Raw genomic sequence first — 19063 nt, 5'->3', positions numbered from 1 at the left:
GGAGGCGCGCGGGAGGCCGGCGCGCACAGGGTTAAGGGCGGCGCGGCCGTGAGCGGAGCCGGGCCCCGCGTGCGCTGCGGCCCGCCCTGCCCGCGCCGTGCCCGCCGCTCGGCTCCGGGGAGCGCAGCGGCGCGCGAGGCGGGCGGCGGAGCGCGCGGCCGGCGTGCGGGAGCTCCCCGCGACGCAGCCAGGGCTGCGGCCGGAGCTGCGGGATCGGAGCCCAGCGGCGAGCGCAGCCGCCTCCCCACGCGCCTGGAGCCCCGAGCGCGGCGGGATGCTGGCAGGGGCGCGCCCGGGGCGCTGAGAGCCAGCCTGGCGAGTGGCGAGCCCCGTGTTCATCCCGCTCTGCTGGGAAGCTCAGGCCGCCGCTAGCTTCGCGGATGTGACGCCCTTGCCCCGGGAAAGATGGGGGTCTTTCTGGCATCTGTGGGCTTCGCCGTCCTCTCCGCGCTCTGCGTGCAGCAGGGGCTTGCGGCTCAGGGTAAGTCCGCCCCTCGCGCCGGGGTCCTGGTGGGGCACACGGGCCCGGGGCGTACGTGTCGCGCTCCTGTGGGCGTTTTTCTCCCGAGTTCATTGAAAACTGGGCTGCCGAGAAGAAGAAGGCGCAGCGCCCTGGCGGGCTTTTGTGCAGCTTGCCTGTGCCGCTGTCCCTGTGCGTGCACCAGGAGCCCCAGCTTGCACACAGCCATCGCGGGGCACATTCCGCGGGCAGTGCTCCTGGCTGCGCGCACGGCGGGCGCTGTCCCTCCCGGAGTCCCGCTTCCCTGTGTGCTCTCTGGAACCCCACAGAACGGGAGCCACTTGTCGTGGACTTGGCCACCTGCAGCGGCTGCGGGCTCTGCTGCGGGAACCGCCACAACCAAGCACAAGCTGAGAGGCCTTGCCCTCTTTTGGTGGGGCCAGAGAAGTAGCTCTAGCCCCGGACTCCCGCCTGCGGGGAGCAGAACGCAGCTGCGTTCCACCGGACCGCACCTGGGGATTCCCTACGAGTAGGGCAGGGTGCAGGAAGGTGTCCACTCTGGGAAAGTCAGGGAGCAGGACACCGGATACAGCCTTCCTGCTGTCCTCAAGCATGCGCCGTCTCCGTGCACGTCCCTCGGGCCCAGAGCGCCCCGCAGCCCAGAGAGGTAACCCTTGCCAAGTGCCCTCTTGATCGCATCCAGACCGACCCCAGCAGGGGATGAGGTTCTAAGAGGGTACAGAGGCCCAGGAGGGCAGGGATTGGTCCCGTAAAGGCCGGAGGACGCCTTGTGGTGCCTGGAGATCACTCGGGGCCCAGGGAAAGCTTGGGTGTGTGGGTACTGCATCCCAGGATCTCGGGCTTCATGGCGCCACCTCCAAGGTTAGTTTCAGGAGAGGGACACCGCTTAGAGAGGCGGGGAGTGCCCGGGGCCCAGCTGGGATCTCTGAGCACACTGCGCTCTTCTAGGAAGCGTCCAGAATGTGTGTTCCCAGGTAGTGTGTCTGCTCTGCGCAGAAGCATCTAGCTGAGAAATTCGGGGCACCAGGTCTCCTGCACCTGCCACAGGAGGTCTAGACTGCAGCGACCAGGACTGAAGTCCGAGATGTGCTATGATCTGGCCCAAGGCAGCCTGGCCGAGAGCCAGTGGTCGCCACATGAGCTGTGTGATCGACAGCAACTGGGCTCAGGCCTGGTTCCGGAAATCTGGAAGCAGGCAGGGGGAGGAGAAGGGGGCAGGCAGGGGTGCTGTGGCCTCTGGGGCTGGTGTCTTTTTTTAAGTCCCAGGAGGACATGGTGCGCGCTCCAAGGAAGAGTCTGGCACCAGAGACGCGGGCGCGGCCAAAGCGTGCGTCTCTGTTTTGCAGCGAAATTTACCGAGTTTCCGCGGAACGTAACGGCAAGCGAAGGGCAGAACGTGGAGATGTCGTGCGCCTTCCAGAGCGGCTCCGCCTCGCTCTACCTGGAAATCCAGTGGTGGTTCCTGAGGGGCCCCGGCGGCCTGGATCCCGGCGCCGAGGGGGCCGGCGCTCAGGTAGCGGCTGCGCCACTGTCCCCCACCCCCGACCGAGCCATTGTCCGCTCCTTCCCGCCACCACCCAGCCGAAACTAGAGCGCAGGAGGCGGCATGTTCCTCCCCCTGCCCACAGGCGCGCGGGGTTCTGCTGGGGCACAGTGTCCTGGGACGATCACGGGGTGAGGGGTGTAGGGCCGAGAAGGAAGCAGCGTGTGCGCTGTGCGGGAACGCAGACGTCCTCCCGCTATTCCAGCACTCAGTGTCCAGGCCAGGTGGCTTGGCGACCGGGGGTTTGGGAGGCGCGCCTGATGGAAGCAGAGGGGCGCACAGCTTGGGGACGCGGGGACTGGGAGGGGTGCAGGGACAGCAGCGTCCGGCGCCCCTGAGTGGCTGGTGCTTGCCTCACAGGTGGAACTCCTACCGGACCAAGACCCGGACAGCGAAGGCACCAAGATCAGCGTGAGTGCCGGCGGCCAAGGGTGAGGGGGGGTGGGTTGTGGGGTCGTGTTCTCAAGGGCGCATGAACGTGAAAGCTTAGTCAGGTTCCAGTCAGGGAGACACAGGCACCGCCACGAGGGCGCTGCTCAGGGTCTCTGCAGCCTTGGGCAGCGGCACCTCCCGCGCATCTAGGGAGGAGGGTCGCCACCAAAGCGGAGCATCCTGGAGCGCCAGGCCCCAGGCTCACAAGCCCCATGCGCAGAGGCAGAGATGACCGGAAACTCGAATGAGTGACTCCGAACCGATGACTCCGCCTCAGGGAAACTCGCCTGCATGGGAAGGGTGAAGTCAGCCGGCAGGGCTTGCCTTGCCACCTGGCATTAGACTGCTGGGCCCTCACCCAGCCCTGTGCCCGAAGGCCTACAGTAGCCTTGACCTGCACTGTTCATGCCCTGGCTGATGGCATTTGTCTACACTGCAGTGGGTAGAATCCCTTCCTAGGTAAACTGAGGCAGGAGGTCCAGGCCACAGCGTGATCTGCAATCAGTTTAGTCACCTGAAAAATGGGGTGACAAAGCTGAGTTCCTAGGAAACTTCACCCAGAGCGTAGTGGAAACGCTGAACTTGCATGCTGCAGAGGGTCTCTGTGCGTGCATTCTTGCATCTGTGCAGTCACATGCCTGAGGGTCCACATGGAAGCTTTGCCATAGATGCACCTGCATAACAAGCAGCTGAGCAGTTCTCGGGATTTTTCTTGTAATTACTTACGACCACTTGAAAGTCCGGGGAGCCTTAGCACAACAAGTAGCTTTCCGCCCTCACGACTTCCAGTTCCTTTGTCCCGCATGTGTGATGATGCTGTGGTTCTGTCAGTGAGACAGCAGAGAATGCGTGTCGTAACTGGCTGGAGCGATGAAGATGCATTTACACATAGTACTGCAAAGACTGGAGCACGGAGTCAAGTTCATTTTGGTATGGCAAGTTATGGCATCTGCATACCTCTTCACATTTAGCTTTTTACAGTAGGTGTGTCCATGAACTTGTTGAAGATGCCTCACTGTGTATTAGATAGTTATGCACAGCATCTAATGCTGGGGACATGGTCTCGCTCTTCATCTGTGGCAATAATGATTTTGAAAAACTAACAGAGCCAAAGGGTTGAAAATGAGACCAGTGTTTACTTGGTGCCTTAGCATGAAGTCCCCGTATCAGTAGGGTTGGCCAGGGGGCACAGTTTGAGCAGAAGCCTGTTGCACATCCCAGGGCCTTAGGTGCTGGCGCCGAGGCACCATGTGAGCCCCACAGGCCAGCAGGCCCGTGGATGCCCACAGGGTCTTCCAGGTTATTGTGTACCCACCTGAATCTATCAGAAATGGTCAGGCCCACACTGGCAGACAGAGCTGATGCTGCCAGAACATGGGACAGGGAGACCATGTGGCTAATGGCCCTGGCCCTGGTTGTGTGGCACATTGATCAGGAGGCCCCTACGAGCCAATTCTGGGTAGCCCTTCAGACCTGATGCTAAGGCAGTGAGGAGCCCCTCTGGCTTTACGGATAAAAAGGAGAGCTGTGTCAGTTGATGGAGCCCTTTACTTTCTCACCTACAATTTCCAGACAGTGAAAGTCCAAGGCAATGACATCTCCCACAAGCTTCAGATCTCCAAAGTGAGGAAAAAGGATGAGGGCTTGTACGAGTGCAGAGTCACAGACGCCAGCTACGGTGAGCTCCAGGAGCACAAAGCCCAGGCCTACCTCAAGGTCAACACCAACAGCCATGCACGGCGGATGCAGGCCTTCGAGGCCTCGCCCATGTGGCTGCAGGACGCCAAGCCCCGCAAGAACGCCTCGGCAGCCGCCCCCAGTAGTGTGCACAGCTCGGCCAGCCAGCAGACACACGCCACCTCCAGCCCTCATGCGGTCGCCAGGATCCCCAAGCAAAGTCCACAATCAGGTATGGAAGCCCGCTTTGAGCCTTCTGGTGTCTCCCGCACTGCCCCGCTGCAGGGTGGCCACCTGGAGAGTGGCAGGAGGCCACAGGAGACCTGGGCCGACAAGGGAGCAGGGGTGAGACCAAGCACCCTTGAGAGCCTGACACAGGCAGGGCCTGCAGTGGGAGGTTGCCCATTCATCCCAGCAGGGCTTCAAATCCAAAGGACCTGCGAGCTGGCCTCTTTTTCCCCTGTATGTACACGTTATAGGAAAAATAAATCATGTAATGTCGTTACATTAGAAATGCACATTCGTTTCCCATACAGATTTATGTATCAATAATGACCCAAATTACAAAGCTCCCACTTAATCAAAATGTAAATGAAGGAGGCACAGCATCTCCTCCGCCTTTGCAGGGCACACAGTGGGTTGAGTGGGTCTGTGCTCTGAGCGTCAGCTGCCCGTGTTTAGAGAGATGATGCTGGTGGAGGGAGGGGGCAGGGCGAATGGCAGTGAACGTGTGGCAGCGATAAGGCAGCTCGGTGATGCGCCTCCAGTGCCGGCCTGGCACCTGAGTCCCTCATCTCCTCAGCTGTGCAAGTTAAAGCTGTTCCGAATGCATTAGTGCACGCTCTCCCTCAGCCAGTGGCACCTCACATGGTTTAACCTTGAGGTGGGAGGAGGCCTCTTGCAGGGAGAGCCACTTAGGCTGTGTCCAGCCCCCAACACTGGACAGAATGTCCCAGGACACAGGGTCACAGAGTTTCTTGGTGCACCTTCTCGCTGCCTTTCCTCTAATGTAGCTACGCTAGTACCAGCACTGGCACTGGAATGACACGCAGCCTGAGTTAAAGGCTGCTCACATCATCGGGAATTTCTGGGCTGCATTTACATCAGACATCCTTCAGGTCAGGGGTGCACGACTGTCCGATCTGCCCTCTGTTAGTGAGAACCGGCTTCAGGCTGCACACACTGAGTCCTTGCTGGCCTTGAGGCAGCGGTGCCACTAGCGGAGGCATTGTGTGTCAGGGGTGTGGCTGTCACAGAAAGGGAGCTTGACTAGGACTCAGCCACAGAGGGGCAGCTGCCGGTGTAGCCCAGCTGTGCGTCTCTGCACCCCTGGGGTGGCTGTGTCTAATTTTTGTCTGTATCGGTTCTTTGTTTTTTTCCCCAAGTCAAAGTGCAGTGGCCGTGGTTTTTGCTATGTACAAATGTCCGCACGTGTCAGAGCTGAGTCACCGTGCTGTCTCATGTGACAGACACGAGGTGTTGGGAGGCCATCCTACCCGCCACCCTGCAGGTTAGGACAGGAAGAAGCAGCATAGCCAGGCGTGCGCCACGTGGACATGACATGTGGCCTACATGGAGCATCCCAGGCCACTGCCAGCATCACACAGGCAGACAAGGCAGCCTAAGCATGGAGCGCAATGCTCTGTTTCTAAAATATTACCTTAGCTCTTAGATTAAGTCACAAGCTCTAAGCACTGTGGCCAGTGCCCTCTGGCAGCCAGCAGGTGCTCCTCCCTCTGCACCCAGCCCCTTCTGCCTGGGGGACCCTCCACAGTTGAGGGGGTCAGAGAGAGGTAGCACTCACTAGGAGGTTTTCTCCCTGAAAGTGCTGCTCACAGCAAAGCTTAATCTGAGGTTCTCAAAGTGCCTAACTTGCATTTTTTTTCTTACCAGTGAGAACTGGAAAATATTCTATATGTTTGCATCAATATTTTCTAACTTGTTTCAGAATTCGGGGCACCCCGCCACCCCCAGAGTCTGTGTGTCAGTTTCTGGGCTTGCAGCGCTGTGGTGCAGCACACAGGCCTGGGTGGGTGCCACATGCTCATTTCCTGGTCTCTGGTGGCATTAGTTTTCTGACTGCGTTCAGATGAATGTCCCAGTGCCATGCTTCATGGAGTCACTCACTCCTTTCTTCTGTCACGTTTGGGAACCAGTGCACCAGGCTCTCACACACGACCCACTTCCTGTGCTCAGGGAGTTTGTATTTTCCCTTGTGAGATCACAGACCATTTGCAACTGCCATGTGTAGCCTATGTTCCTGTTATGGGCAGTTATGGGCAGGATGGGGTGGTGCCAGAGGTAAAATCTGGCTTTTGCAGCCAGGAGCAACCCCAGCAGTCTCCTTCCCCCTGATGCAAAGGGGCGAGGCCCAGCAGGGCCAGCCTGGGCCACAAAACTGCTCCTGTTTGCATCCTGGCGCCCGCCCTCGCCAACTGGCGCCTCACACTGAACCACTCGACTCTCAACTCTGTTTTCCTGTCAAAGAATTCAGTGTCTCTGAAGAAAAAGTAGTAGCTGAAAATCTGAATGAGATCTCCAAATTGTGCAGCTAATGTGCCAAGCTTCCTTGCAGCTGAAACTCACAGGGACAGGGCAGAAGGAAGGGATGGACCCTGAGCGCAGCCAGTGTCAGCGAGGGCATCACAGTGCTTCTCTGGAAACCAGCCTGGGATGGACACCCGTGTTTGAAACTGCTCTGCAAATTCTGCCATTAATTAGGAATTCTTACCTCCTGAAACGATGCGTGTTCTACCTCCATTCTGTGGTAAAACCTTAGAACAAGCAAAGTGGGAAAGAAAGCAGGCTGCTTGCCGTCCATCCTCCTCTTCCTCCTGGACTGAACCCCCCCCCCCCGGGTCCCCATGCAGACGAGCTGTGCCCAACCCCCCTGCCTTCTGCTGACCCGTCCTTCTGCTCAGACAAGGAAACTGGCTCCATGCTGAGCTCCCAGCTCTCCTGGCGAGGTGGACACCCATGGATGTCCACTGCCCTCTGCCAGGGCCAGTCCTCCCTGAGGCCTCTCCTTGCTAGGCCCACCACAGATGCTGTCTGATGGACACAGGCCTGTGGGTGTCCTCCAGCACTGGCCGCTCCTTCCTGGGCGCCAGCTGTGTCTGCTCTGCTGGCTTCCTGTCCCGTCTCAGGGTTTCCCCCCTCAGCTCCTGTCAGGGATGTCCTTCCTGGGCCTGTGGGTGTCCAGCTGTGTCTGCTCTGCTGGCTTTCTGTCCCGTCTCAGGGCTTCCCTCCTCAGCTCCTGCAGGGATGGCCTTCCTGGGCCTGTGGGTGTCCAGCTGTGTCTGCTCTGCTGGCTTTCTGTCCCGTCTCAGGGCTTCCCCCCTCAGCTCCTGCAGGGATGGCCTTCCTGGGCCTGTGGGTGTCCAGCTGTGTCTGCTCTGCTGGCTTCCTGTCCCGTCTCAGGGCATCCCCCCTCAGCTCCTGCAGGGATGGCCTTCTCCCCACCTTAGCCTCCTGGCCTTCTCTGTTTCCAGGATTTACCTGGCAGCTTTCCCTTAGAAAACCTCCCATCCACATCTCCACTTCTGACTTCTCTGGAGTCCCAGATGCAGCTCACACACCTTGTGGCAGATTACAGGCAGCTGTCAGCTGCTGATGCTTCACTGGTTAGGAAGGTAAGAGCCAAGCTAACCTTGACCACTGAGGCCGACAGACCCAGAGAGGCAAGTGTGCCGATTCAAGGCAGCAAAGCCACTGTGAGATGCTCCCTGAGGAAGCCCAGTCGAAGCACCACTCCTGCAGGTGAGGAAGACTCCTGGGGGGCCTGCTAGCCCAGGTCCGGCCCCTGACACAGGCGTCTGAGCAGTCCTCCTCAGGTCCAGGGGTGGGTCCAGAGGTCTCAGAGCAGGGACACTTTTTTGTCTTGGTATCTCAAGGCAAATCGTACAGTGTTCTTCCCCCGTGTTCCCAGACTCCATCAGCATTGCCCCAACAAAACTTCTGAGTTAGCATAAAGTCCTTAGGTTCCTTATCTCCTGAAAACTTTGCAGCCCCAGCCACTCATGCTCCTGTCGGTACAGCCACTCATGTGTCCTGCCGTGTCCTGCAGCATCCCGTGTCCGTTCTTACCTAAAGAATCCTCTGGTTGTTCCCAAGGACTACCGCCGCTGATGTGGTAACATCCCATGTCAGTTTCCTCCGACACTCCTTCCCTGTACCGTTTCCAGGTGCTCCCACGAATTCTGTGTGCTCCTCCTGGCCAAGCTTCGCCTCAGAAGCACAGCCCTTGGCAAAGCTCTTCCCTGTTATCTGAGTCAGCCGTGGCTGTGTTTGCCCATGTGGCCCCTTCACAGCCTTCTGGTGCCTCTCGCTGTGGTAGCCACTGCCTTCCCACACCCACCACCCGCAGTCCCACCACTGGGTCTTCTAAATGTCCAGAATGAGTGGAGCCCTTGTTTGGGGTAACAGAAAAACAGGCAGCATGCCCTCCTATGTCCCTACCCTTATCACATCTTTATCAGCAGATAACTTGCCCCTGTTCCAACGTTAACCAAAACATCCAACAGTATTTCCCCAAGTGTAAGGGCCCCTGCTCACCCGCACTTCAAGGCTTGTGCAACACGATCTGAGTGTGTGTCTGAGTGGGGCTGCAGGTGGGTGTGTTCACAGCGTGTTACAGAATACACAGCTTTAACGCTTCTTGAGTGAGAGCATTGCTTGCCTTTGACTGTGAGATGAGTCGCTGGGCGGGCTGTGAGCACCTGCAGCACTGCAGATCCTGCTTAGAGACTCTCTTGGCCTACCGTTTCCCAGTGTTGATGGACTCCTGTAACTTTTGGTACTACATTATTTTTGTTATGAGAAAAAATAATAAACTTGAAATGTCCAAATTTCAAAATGACAGGCAGGCATCTCTTGAGTGAGAAAGTAGCAAATGTGTAAAATATATCCAGCAACAAAAGAAATCCAAGGTCCTATAGTTATAGATTGTGACAAGATTCAAATTTTAAAATGTATATACGCATGTGTTCACACGTTCACCAGGCTGCTGGCGTCTGAAGGCCCTGGTGAGGTGGGCACTGGGGGAAGGCATTGCGTCGCTGCATGTGAGGTCATGGCCCCCCAACAGAAAAGCAGTTTCTGGGTGCCCCCCAAGGTGCCAACATTACATTTTCATCAGGCTATGAGGCTGATTGGTGAGGGCCATGGCAGTTCCCATTTGTGGAGTCCCAACAATTAGGATGGCAGCTCTGAGAGTGACAAGTCTGGCAGAGGGCCCTGGAACGGATTCCAGTGCTGTTGGGAAGAGGGCACTGAGCAGAATGAGGTGGGACTACAGGAGCCAGCGTCATCAGGCGTCCATGTTGACTTCAGTTTAAATGGTCCAACTTGGTGGCTCACACAGGTTAAATTAGTGCAGTCGTTACTGCTTTGTTGGTGAAGAGGCACCATGTAAACCAGCTGAGGTCAATCAACAATCTGAAAACCAGACTTGAGAACCTTGTTAGGTTTTCCTGCGAGTTGCTTTTAGCTTTTCTCCCTGAAATGCAGTCATTGGTTGGCCTGTAAACTGAAGCCTATCTATAATCCTAACCCTAAACCAGGAAGGAAGTGCAGCTGCATCTCCCCACGGCTCTGCTTCCCCCAGGGGTGCTGGAGTCGTGATGCTCTGGTCTCCAAAGAGAACAGCCGAGTGCAGCGGCATCACCCAGGCCTGTGGCTTGGGTGCCAGTGCAGAGAGCCCCAGCAGGTGAGCAGGGAGGAGGTTGCAAGCTCTGCCCATCTCCCTCAGCATCTCCCACGGCCATCAGACGCCAACCCTGGAGGAGTTTTGAGGATTAAATGGAGGACACTTAAGTCTTGCACTAAAGCCCTTAGCCAGTGGTAACTGGTTGCTGTAGTAACGTGATCGTTGTTGCATGTGTTTCTACATTATTATAATCGACCGTGAGCTGATGAAAATGAGTGGTCTGAACTTGTGAGTCTACAAGATGCATGTTTCTGGTTTGGTTGTAGAAGTGGTGTGGAAAGGAACACAAGGCCGTCGCTCTTGCTTTGGGTCATGTTTGTTGCTTCCAAGCTTTCCGTTGCTCTAGTGCATGGCATGAGTTGAGGGAAATTTGCCTCGGTATAACATGACAGGTGAGCCGCCTGCTTTTTTGCCCAATGTTGTGACTAGATCCTTATTGTAAAATAGAAGGGAATTGCTCAGGAAGTCTGATAGTTTAGGCTATGTGACCCAAACAAGAAATGTGCATTTGGAAACCATTATCATAAAACCTCACCCTCCTAATTAAATTAGCTTTCAAAAAAATTCCTCTGAGTTTGTAACATCCCGGTAATTAGAGACACATTTGAAAACATAAGCATGAGCCAAGCTGTAAAAGCTTTTGGGGCGAGCTGAGAACGGAGTCTCCGTTGGGGACCCGGGAGGGCCCCATGCTGGCCTCCCCGGCTCACCTGGCCGTGGGAACTGCAAATGACCAGCCTGAGCTATGCAGTTCCTCAGCCTTGTGGACGTGACGCTCACCCCCATGGGATGCTAGCGCTGCAGATGAACCGAAATGCCAGAGCACAGCTGGAAGGAGCCACATCTTACCAGGTGCTCAACTTAAATAGGTGAAAGAAACCATACACAGCCAAAAGTCCTGATGGACTGAAAAAGCCAAAAAGGGACTCTTTAATTAATAAATGCTAAAACCAAAATCATAAATATAGTGTATATGCACATGAGCACTAATTAAAGTTAAAAAGCTAAGCAAAAAGAAAAATCAAATATAGGAAGATTAACAAAGTCAGAGGCTTGGGGCTCTCACAGTTGAATGATTAGCAGGTGAAGAGGACATCTTACTGTAAACAATGTACAAATTAATTTAAATAAATTGTAACCAGAGAGTGAAGCAACCGACAGGCGCATGTCTATCTCACTGGCCGGAGTTGCTGAGGCTGGAAGTCAGCCACGGGCCTCATCAGGCCAGCGTGTTCCTGGAGTGCACCTTGGAGACCAGGTCCAGCAGGCTCACCAGCACCTCGCTCGCCACAGCTCTCCACACCTGGACACGCGCTGATGGCAGGGCCAAGAAAGTCGCCCACTGCATGTGTTGGACACACGGGGAATTTGAGCAGCCTCTCAGCCTAAGGCCTGTAGCGGAAGCTCCATGTAGTGCAAACCTACAAAGTCTAAGTGAAAATGTGTTCTGTAAAATCTGGGTAAGGAAAATCTAAAAATGTACAATAGCGGTCAAGATGTGTTTTTAATTTCTTGACTATTTTGTTCATGTTTATAACACTTGAACAATGATAATTACTTTGTTATGCGAAATAAAAGCCATAAAATGTCCAGATTTCAACATGACAGGCAGGCATCTCTTGAGTGAGAAAGTAGTAAATGTGAAGAATATATTCAGTAAGCAGAAGAAATCCAAGGTCTTATCAGTTACAGAGATTGTGCCAAAGTTCAAAATTATGTATGCATTATGTTCACATACCCCCATGCATGTACGCACATGAGCTGCCAAAGCGATGTACTTGGAACTTTCTAGGGATCCCAGCAGGAAAAGACCTGGGCCACTGAACGCTAGAAAAGCAGAGACAAAGGGAGATGCAAGGATGTGATGATTCTTCACAAGGCTGGAGCCCTGGGGAACAGCTGGGGCACAGGCCAGCCTCCAGGTCCCCTCCAGAGCTGCCAGCAGGTGTCCCTGGGACCCAGCTTGGCACAGGCCGGCCTCCAGGTCCCCTCCAGAGCTGCCAGCAGGTGTCCCTGGGACCCAGCTTGGTCCTTCAGCTGCCAGGGCTGTGCCTGGCTTTGGTTATAGTGATCAACACCTCCTCCTGTGAGGTCCTGTGGTCTTGGCTGCCCTCCTGTGGCCAGTGCCTGAATTCCTAGGCAGACAGTTTGTTCCCTGAAGCACAGAATGGATACTAGTACACATTTGATTGTGCTTGGTCCTCTCATAATTACATCCTCAAGACCTCACATTTGTGGAGCAAGAGTGCCTCACGGTGGCAGCGGATTGTACTTATGGGCCCTCGAGGTTCTTTAGTTCAGTGCAGAAGGAACCTCATCGGTGTCTTTCCTTGCCGCCAGTTTTCCTGAGTTCCTCGGTAGCCATGTCTGAGAGCGTGGCCTGTCCTTCCTCCCTTGATAAGAAATTCTTCTCTGATAGGGTTGGAGATGAGGGCCTATAACAACAGGACAAAGAGGAGTGATAGGAGAGATTGTTTAATTTGTAAATCAGTAAGCTGTGACTCAGTTACTCAGCCAAACCAGGCCCTCGTTCCTCTCTGCAGACTGAAAATGCTCCGCTCGGCTAGCAGCAGGTCCCAGCAACTGTGCTGGCTGCTCGGAGGCAGAGGCTTGGGTGGAGGACAGTTGCCCAGGGCTGCTGCACACAGGCCAGCCTCCTACTTCATTCCTAAACATGGATGCACTTCCATGCGCCCTTGGGAGCGGTGTCAGCGCAACAAAGCCACCGTGATGCAGAAGTTGTGACCCTTAAGTTAGTATCCGTGTTTGTGTTATATAGAAATAAAAGGTTTGCCGATTAAGAATGAAAGTGCAGGAAGCTTACGGAACAGCTGTGAATAAACAGTTTCTAGCACTTTGGCGGATTGTCTTTGCATAACAGTAAGTGTGATGCAAGCGACAAATCCTTATGCTGCACTAAAGCCAGATATATGATATCACGTATGCAAATGTGCATGTCTGCGGTGTTTCAGCGTCATCCTCGGAAAACATGTGTTTATTTTCCACTTCCATGAGTTGTAGAGGAAGGATTGGGGAAGCAGAGCTTTCAGTGTGAAGAACGACAGACGAGACATCCCAGAGCTAACGCGTAGCGTCTTAGCTGGGATCAGCCTCAGCTGCCCTCTTGGCCTGCCCTGTCGCAGCCTCCGAGGCCACTGCCTCTGCACGCCAACAGTCGCTTGCATGAGGACTCGGCGGTGAGACTGCTATGGTGAGGTGTCCGGGGCCTGGCAGAGAACAGCAGCACAGCTGCTGGGTGCCCGTTCTTCCGTGACCAGCAGGAACACGTCATGGCGATTCACGGGAGGAGCCCAAATGTTTTGCAGTGAACAGGGCGTGGCCCAGGGACCAGCCATGGAGATCTGATGTCCTCACGGACTGCGACCGGAAGCCTTGGACACAACAGAGCAGCCGAGGGAAGAGAGGCAGGAAGAAAGGCTGCCTTCCTGCTCCTGGCCTGCCGGGGCAGAGTAAAATGAAGCATGTTTCTCCTCAAAAACCAAAAAATGGATTTCTCCAAAGAACAGTCCCACAGAAGAAGAAATAACAGAATAAAGCCCTCCTGTCATTTGGCTTTTCCCCTCAGGCAGTGATTGAGCACAAGCAGACCAGAAGAAAAATGGCATGAAAAGCCAACTCGTATTTCCCCACCAGCTGCTCTGCTGTTAGCACAGTGCCTGCCATGGAAAGCACAGGTTTCCGAGGGGCAGTCTGTGCTGGGAGCAGCAAGGCACAGCCGACTCTTCAACAACAGGGCTTGGCTCCGCTGCTCTCCCTGCTGGAAGTTTTACACGTTTTAGTTTGTCCGTCTGCTGAGCTTCCTCAAAGTCAAGGGCGCATGGGCAGGAGCTCTGCTCTCACACTGCTCTTCCCTGTAGCCCACCAGTACCTGGGGTAGAAGGCCTTTCCTGAAGATCATGCTGCAGGTGGGGCTGCTGCCCCACAGCTGAGCCCACTGAGAGCTGTGGTTGGGCAGGAAATTGTCCAGCAGGACAAAGCGAGAGGAGGTGGATATTTGAAGAGCTGCTGAAATGCCCAGACGAGAAGCTGTGGAGGCTCTTGCCTCGGTTTCCCACTTAGCTGAATTAAATGCTCACCACCTCCTCACACAGGCTTTCCTGGCAGCCACAAGCCAATTTTCCATTCCCTCCCTGTCAGTAATGATGACATCATTACAGGTGCCTAACTTCTCTTGGTCCTGGGCTCTCAAATTTGAATCCAAAACTTATAAAAGGCAGGAGCAGGGACACATATCACCAGAATGTTCTAGTGAATTCAGAAGGAGCTTTACTCTCAATACCTGTAACAGGAAATGCTCCAAATATTGTTGTTCCTTCAGATGGTGTTCCCTAAGGTGTGTAGCACGCTTTATGGCGAGGTGCCGGCAGACCAGTCCCATGCCACCTCAGCGTTGGCAGGTGTTTCCTCTGAGGTTGGCTTGTCCATGTGATTTCCTAGGACAGGCATACGTCATGGAGAGCCTCAGTGCCACCACAGTGCTGTTGCCTCGGGCGCTCAGAGGCAGGACCACACTCCCTGCTGGCCTCACTTTCGCTTTTATTCAGCTCTGGTCCTCATGGAGCCCTGGACATCGTTCCACAACACAAGCTGTGTTTCCCTGGCCTGTGCAGCCGTAAACAAGCTGCTGAGAGGAAGGACCCAAATGCTGTCCAGAGCGCTGCTGTGTGCTTGACACAGGTATTCCAAGCTCTGTCAGTGAATGCAAACAGGATGGACACACTGCAATAAACATGCCAGAGCCTTCCTCCAGCCTCGTGACCAGATGCAGTGAGAACAGAACAAGGGGAGGAGTAAAGGCCCTGGAGCAGGGACAGGGGTCACCTGCATGCTGGGGCACAGCAGTCAGCTGCAGCAGCCCTGGGAGAGGGCGTCACCAGCACGCTGCTCCCCTGGGTGCTGGGGGCAGCAGCAATGGGAGGAGGCGTCTCCATGACGCTGCTCCCCTGGGTACTCAGGCAGCAGCCCTGGGAAAGGGTGCCTTCAGGACACTGCTCCCCTGGGTGCTGGGGCAGCATTCCTGGGAGAGGGCGTCACCAGGACGCTGCTCCCCTGGGTGCTCAGGCAGCAGCACTGGAAGGAGGCGTCACCAGGACACTGCTCCCCTGGGTGCTCAGGCAGCAGCCCTGGGAAAGGGCGTCTCCAGGATGCTGCTCCCCTGGGTGCTGGGGGCGCTGAGTTCTGAATAACCCTGCTTGGATTGCTCCCAGCTTGCCTTTTCTTTGAGTGAACTGGGTGGGATTTCTGTTGTGTTCCTAGCCAGCCTTTAAAGACAGCATCTGTGAGCTCCCCTGTGGTATACCTGTGCAGCAGTCTCCCCACAGGGCAGCACTGCCTCTCCCCGGTGCAGGAGTGAGGGAGGGGCTGAGTCCTCTGAGGCTGACTCTCCCACCCATCTGTGGCACTGCAGAGATGGTACCACACCCAGTGGGTACCTTGGCTGTCAGGCATCCCGTGGTGCTTTGCTTCCAGGGCAGGTCCTTGGTCCAACACAGCTGCTTCCAGTCAGGTGCAGTACCTGCAGGCTTTTTCCCAGGATGGGAAGAAAGAATCCACCTTGCTGTTGTTTCTATGCCTTTTGTTTTGAAGCCAAATTTTTAAAGTCTTCAAAGCTCCATTTTGGACAGAAATGGGGGATATGGCTAAAACTCTCACTGCTTGTTTTTAATGGATGAATAATTGTCTCTGGAGCCACTGCTGGCCTCAAACTGGGCCACCTGCAGTCTGCTTCTTTGGCCACAGGGCTCCCTGCACGTGGCCTACACACCTTCCACAAAGGCCAGCTGATGGCAGTACTGGGGCAGCCTGACAGGAACACTGTGATTCAAGCTCAGCCTAGATACCTCTGTTCTAAGGTCAGCTACTACTCTACACTAACACCCCAGAGGCTTCCGAGGAGCCAGGGCCTTGGCCCTCCTGCTCCCGTTGCCATGTGCAGCTTAACGTGCTGCGGCAGGAAGCCTGGCAAGGTTGTCCTCCTCCCTCTTAGCCCTTCAGTAAGAAAGGAAGAAGAAACACTTGGCACCTCACCGCTTGACTGCTTTGTTTCTACTGACAAAGGTATTTAATATATCGTTTTTATTAGACATCTGCTTCCTCCCCTGCAGTAGTCCAGGGTTCCTGCCAGATTGCAAAGACAAACAAGAAGGGCCCTACTCCGAAGCCAGCGCCAGGGTACCACTTACCCCCCACACACCCCTCCCACTGCCAGGAAGCCATGGCTGGTGGGCTTGTAGCCCCTCCTGTGGTTTTGTGCAGCTGTGGCAGGAAAGCAGGCTGTGTCTGCAGGCACCATTGCAGGAACAACTGTTACAGGTGGCCCACGAGGAATTAGCTGAGGGAAAAGGTTTGGATTTGTTTCTTCCAATGTCCCCAGCCATGGGATGGCGTTAATTAAAAACAGGCAACACCCCAGCGACTCCCGGGACTGAAATACTCTGTATGTGTTGTTGTTTGCAGTGCATGCCAAGACACTCATGAGCACCAGAGCCAAGCTGGCGAGCTAATTAAATTATAAATGTATGTGTTTAAACAGCCTAATAAGGAGCGTTGGAATCTTCAAGATGAGCGAATATCTTATAACTTCTTCCGCAGGTGCGAGGATAGCTACAAGCCATGGACTTTCTGTCCTGCTTCTTGTTTGTGGCTTTGTGAAGGGTGCTTTGCTTTAATCTAAAGTGCTGACTTTTTTCCAATATCACTTTCTCTTCTTAAAGCAAAGAGCAAATCGCCTGTAAAATCTACGGAGCGGACAGCAAAGTTGACCCTAAACTCCAAGCACCACTCTGCACCCACTGTACTCTAATATCCTACACAAGGAGCACCTGCTTCCAGAAGCATAAACGAAGAGGCTATCACTTGCTTTCTAAATGATATTTTCTTTGGCAAATCACCTGGTCTTTTATTTCAAGAACATCGGTGTGATGTGATAGGATGCTTTCTAATAGCAAGATCTATTTTTTTTTTCCTTTTCTTTTGGCAACTGAAGTTCTCATTTCGCTGACCATTCAGGATTGGCCATAGTGCCGTGAGGATAAATATTCACTGTGGATACCATTGGTTTCCCACTAAAAGGTCCATTGTCAGCAAGAAGCAAACAGACCAAAACACTTCAGAGTATAAAGTGCCACCGGCTGAAGCCCTCGCAGGGGAGAGGACCAGAATCGCCACACCACACGTCAACAAAGGATCACAAAATAAAAACCTCTTGTTTGTTTTCCCATTTTCTTGGAATTTTCATTTTCATTGTTGCACCTGTTGTCCAGTGATGACAAGCACTGATTATGGCCAATCCCTTTGGAACCTGGGAGGTTTCTATAAATACATCTTAAGTGTTCTATATTTCAATGTATTTTCATTCATTTGCAATTCCTGTATATGCAAATTTTGTAAATTGCTTATAGTATATGTGGTATCTCTTCAAAACAGACACACTATGACCCTCATGCAAGCCGATTTTCATCATTATATATAAATATATGCATATGGATATCTACATGTTCGGCCACCAGCCAGTGTTTTTTTGGCAAAGCGTTTGTTTCTCGTTTATAATTCATGCTGTGTAGATTTTGTAATGCATTGTTTTGCTTCATGAGTTCAACAGCTACAGATGGGAAATGCATATTCAAAATTGTGTCAGTCTCTGAGAAATGAGTTAATTTTTCTGTGTGCTATGCTGGAATTGCCGTGTTCTTTAATTCCGTGCGGTGTTCATTGAAGAGTGAGGGTCTTCCGAGTGTAGAGTGCACACTGCCTGGCTTTGACAGTTTCCCAGCGTTGTCATCATTGCTTCTGCTGTCGTCCCCAGACAAGCTTCCCTGGAGGCGGCGGGGGGAAGACCCCGCAGTCACGGACTTGGTGGAGGAGCACGGCGCGCCACAGCTCCGAGTGCTGCTGCTTTAGATCTCTGTGGACTTTTGTTGCATTGTCATGCTGTTATTTGCTGCTAATTATATGTTAGTGTCTCCTAACTAAAATTAAAATGAGTGTTGGCTAAATATAATATGCAAAGGTGACTGGAAATCTCTGACTCTAAGGAAGATAATGTGTGCAGCTCTTACCTGTTAAGTCATTTTAATTCTAAACATTCCATTTTTATTGGCTTTATGATAACTTGGACCTTTTTTCAGAGCCTGTTTGTTCTCTGCTCTAGCAAAAGAGACAGAACTGTTCGTGCGTCCCATGCACTCTGGGATAGACATGGCTTATGCAAGAAAAGACCTCAGTTTTCCTTCCAGAGTGTTCGGTGTTGCTTCCTTGCAAGGCCAGAAGGTCGTCTGCGGGAGCCGTGTGCTGCACGCCAAGGACGGCCTGGAGCTGAAGGCAGTGAGTACTTCTGCTCTCGAGGTAAACACGCCCGTTTTCTGTGATTCGGGGAGAAGCAGAGTGTATATTTTCACGATGCTCCTGACATTACTCTCTGAAACATACAGCCCCACTCATCTTCTGTTTCATTCGATTTATGATTTCAGTCTGATGGGAAAAATAAAGGTTTGGATTGAACTATTTTACTAACTTAGAAATGTATTTTCTTTCAAAGACTAATATTTCAAATGAATGAAATAATGGTAGAATGTGTATAAATCTATCACCTCGAAGTCTAGCAGGCATTTAAAGATTGCATATATTAAAGCCCAGGTTAGTAGACAGGTTAAAGTTCACGAAGCTGGGGAACCGTGCTTTTCCCCGAAGTTGCGCCCGGGAGATGGGCTAGCTCTCGTTCTGCTCAGGCCTGTGTCAGTGCTCCAGTCACAGTTAACAAAGACCAGATGCTACTTTGGGGAAAGGTCTTGCACGATCATTGTGTCTCATCCAAGGCGCTGAGGCTTATTTGTCATTGTACGTCCAACATGATCGCTTTGAGAAAGAGCGAAGCACGCGGTCCAGTTGTCTGGAATTCAGACAGTTGATTTGGAGCTTTAAGTAGTGAAGAAAAATGGTAACGAATGCAGGAGGCTCTGTGGTGGTCTGCACCTTACGTGGAATCCCTCTGAGCTGTGATTCTGCAAATGAACGAAGACTGGAAGGTAACTGATGTAGTCCTCAACCTCCAATGTTCTGTAATTACTTTACTAAGAGATTCTTTTTTAAAGGTTTATTTATTTATATTGGAAAGTCAGAAACACAGAGAGGAGGAAAGACAGAGAGGAAGATCTTTTATCTGCTGCTCCACTTCCCAAGTGCCCATAACGGCTGAAACTGAACC

The 19063-nt window shown here is 53.4% G+C and overlaps 1 protein-coding gene across 2 annotated transcripts; it reads left to right on the top strand.

Annotated features, from left to right (window-relative positions):
* Window positions 1-337: 337 nt before the first annotated feature.
* Window positions 338-18279, top strand: VSTM2A (V-set and transmembrane domain containing 2A). 2 transcript variants are annotated; one of them, XM_040964840.1, is made up of 5 exons: window positions 338-481; window positions 1828-1994; window positions 2385-2435; window positions 4029-4365; window positions 16575-18279. In XM_040964840.1, exons 1-5 carry the CDS (start codon window positions 406-408, stop codon window positions 16661-16663), a joined length of 720 nt encoding a protein of 239 aa, XP_040820774.1. In that variant the 5' UTR covers window positions 338-405; the 3' UTR covers window positions 16664-18279. The 2 variants fall into 2 exon arrangements, with proteins under 2 accessions (XP_040820774.1, XP_040820775.1); XM_040964841.1 differs by lacking the exon at window positions 16575-18279 and adding an exon at window positions 16453-16529.
* The last annotated feature ends 784 nt before the right edge of the window (window positions 18280-19063 follow it).

The sequence above is a fragment of the Ochotona curzoniae genome, unplaced genomic scaffold, assembly GCF_017591425.1.
Source record: "Ochotona curzoniae isolate NIBS_2020 unplaced genomic scaffold, NIBS_Ocur_1.0 scaffold_3835, whole genome shotgun sequence".
In the NCBI taxonomy this organism is placed as follows: domain Eukaryota; kingdom Metazoa; phylum Chordata; class Mammalia; order Lagomorpha; family Ochotonidae; genus Ochotona; species Ochotona curzoniae.
Note: the sequence above shows the minus strand (reverse complement) of the source record. Positions and strands in the feature narration are given on the sequence as shown.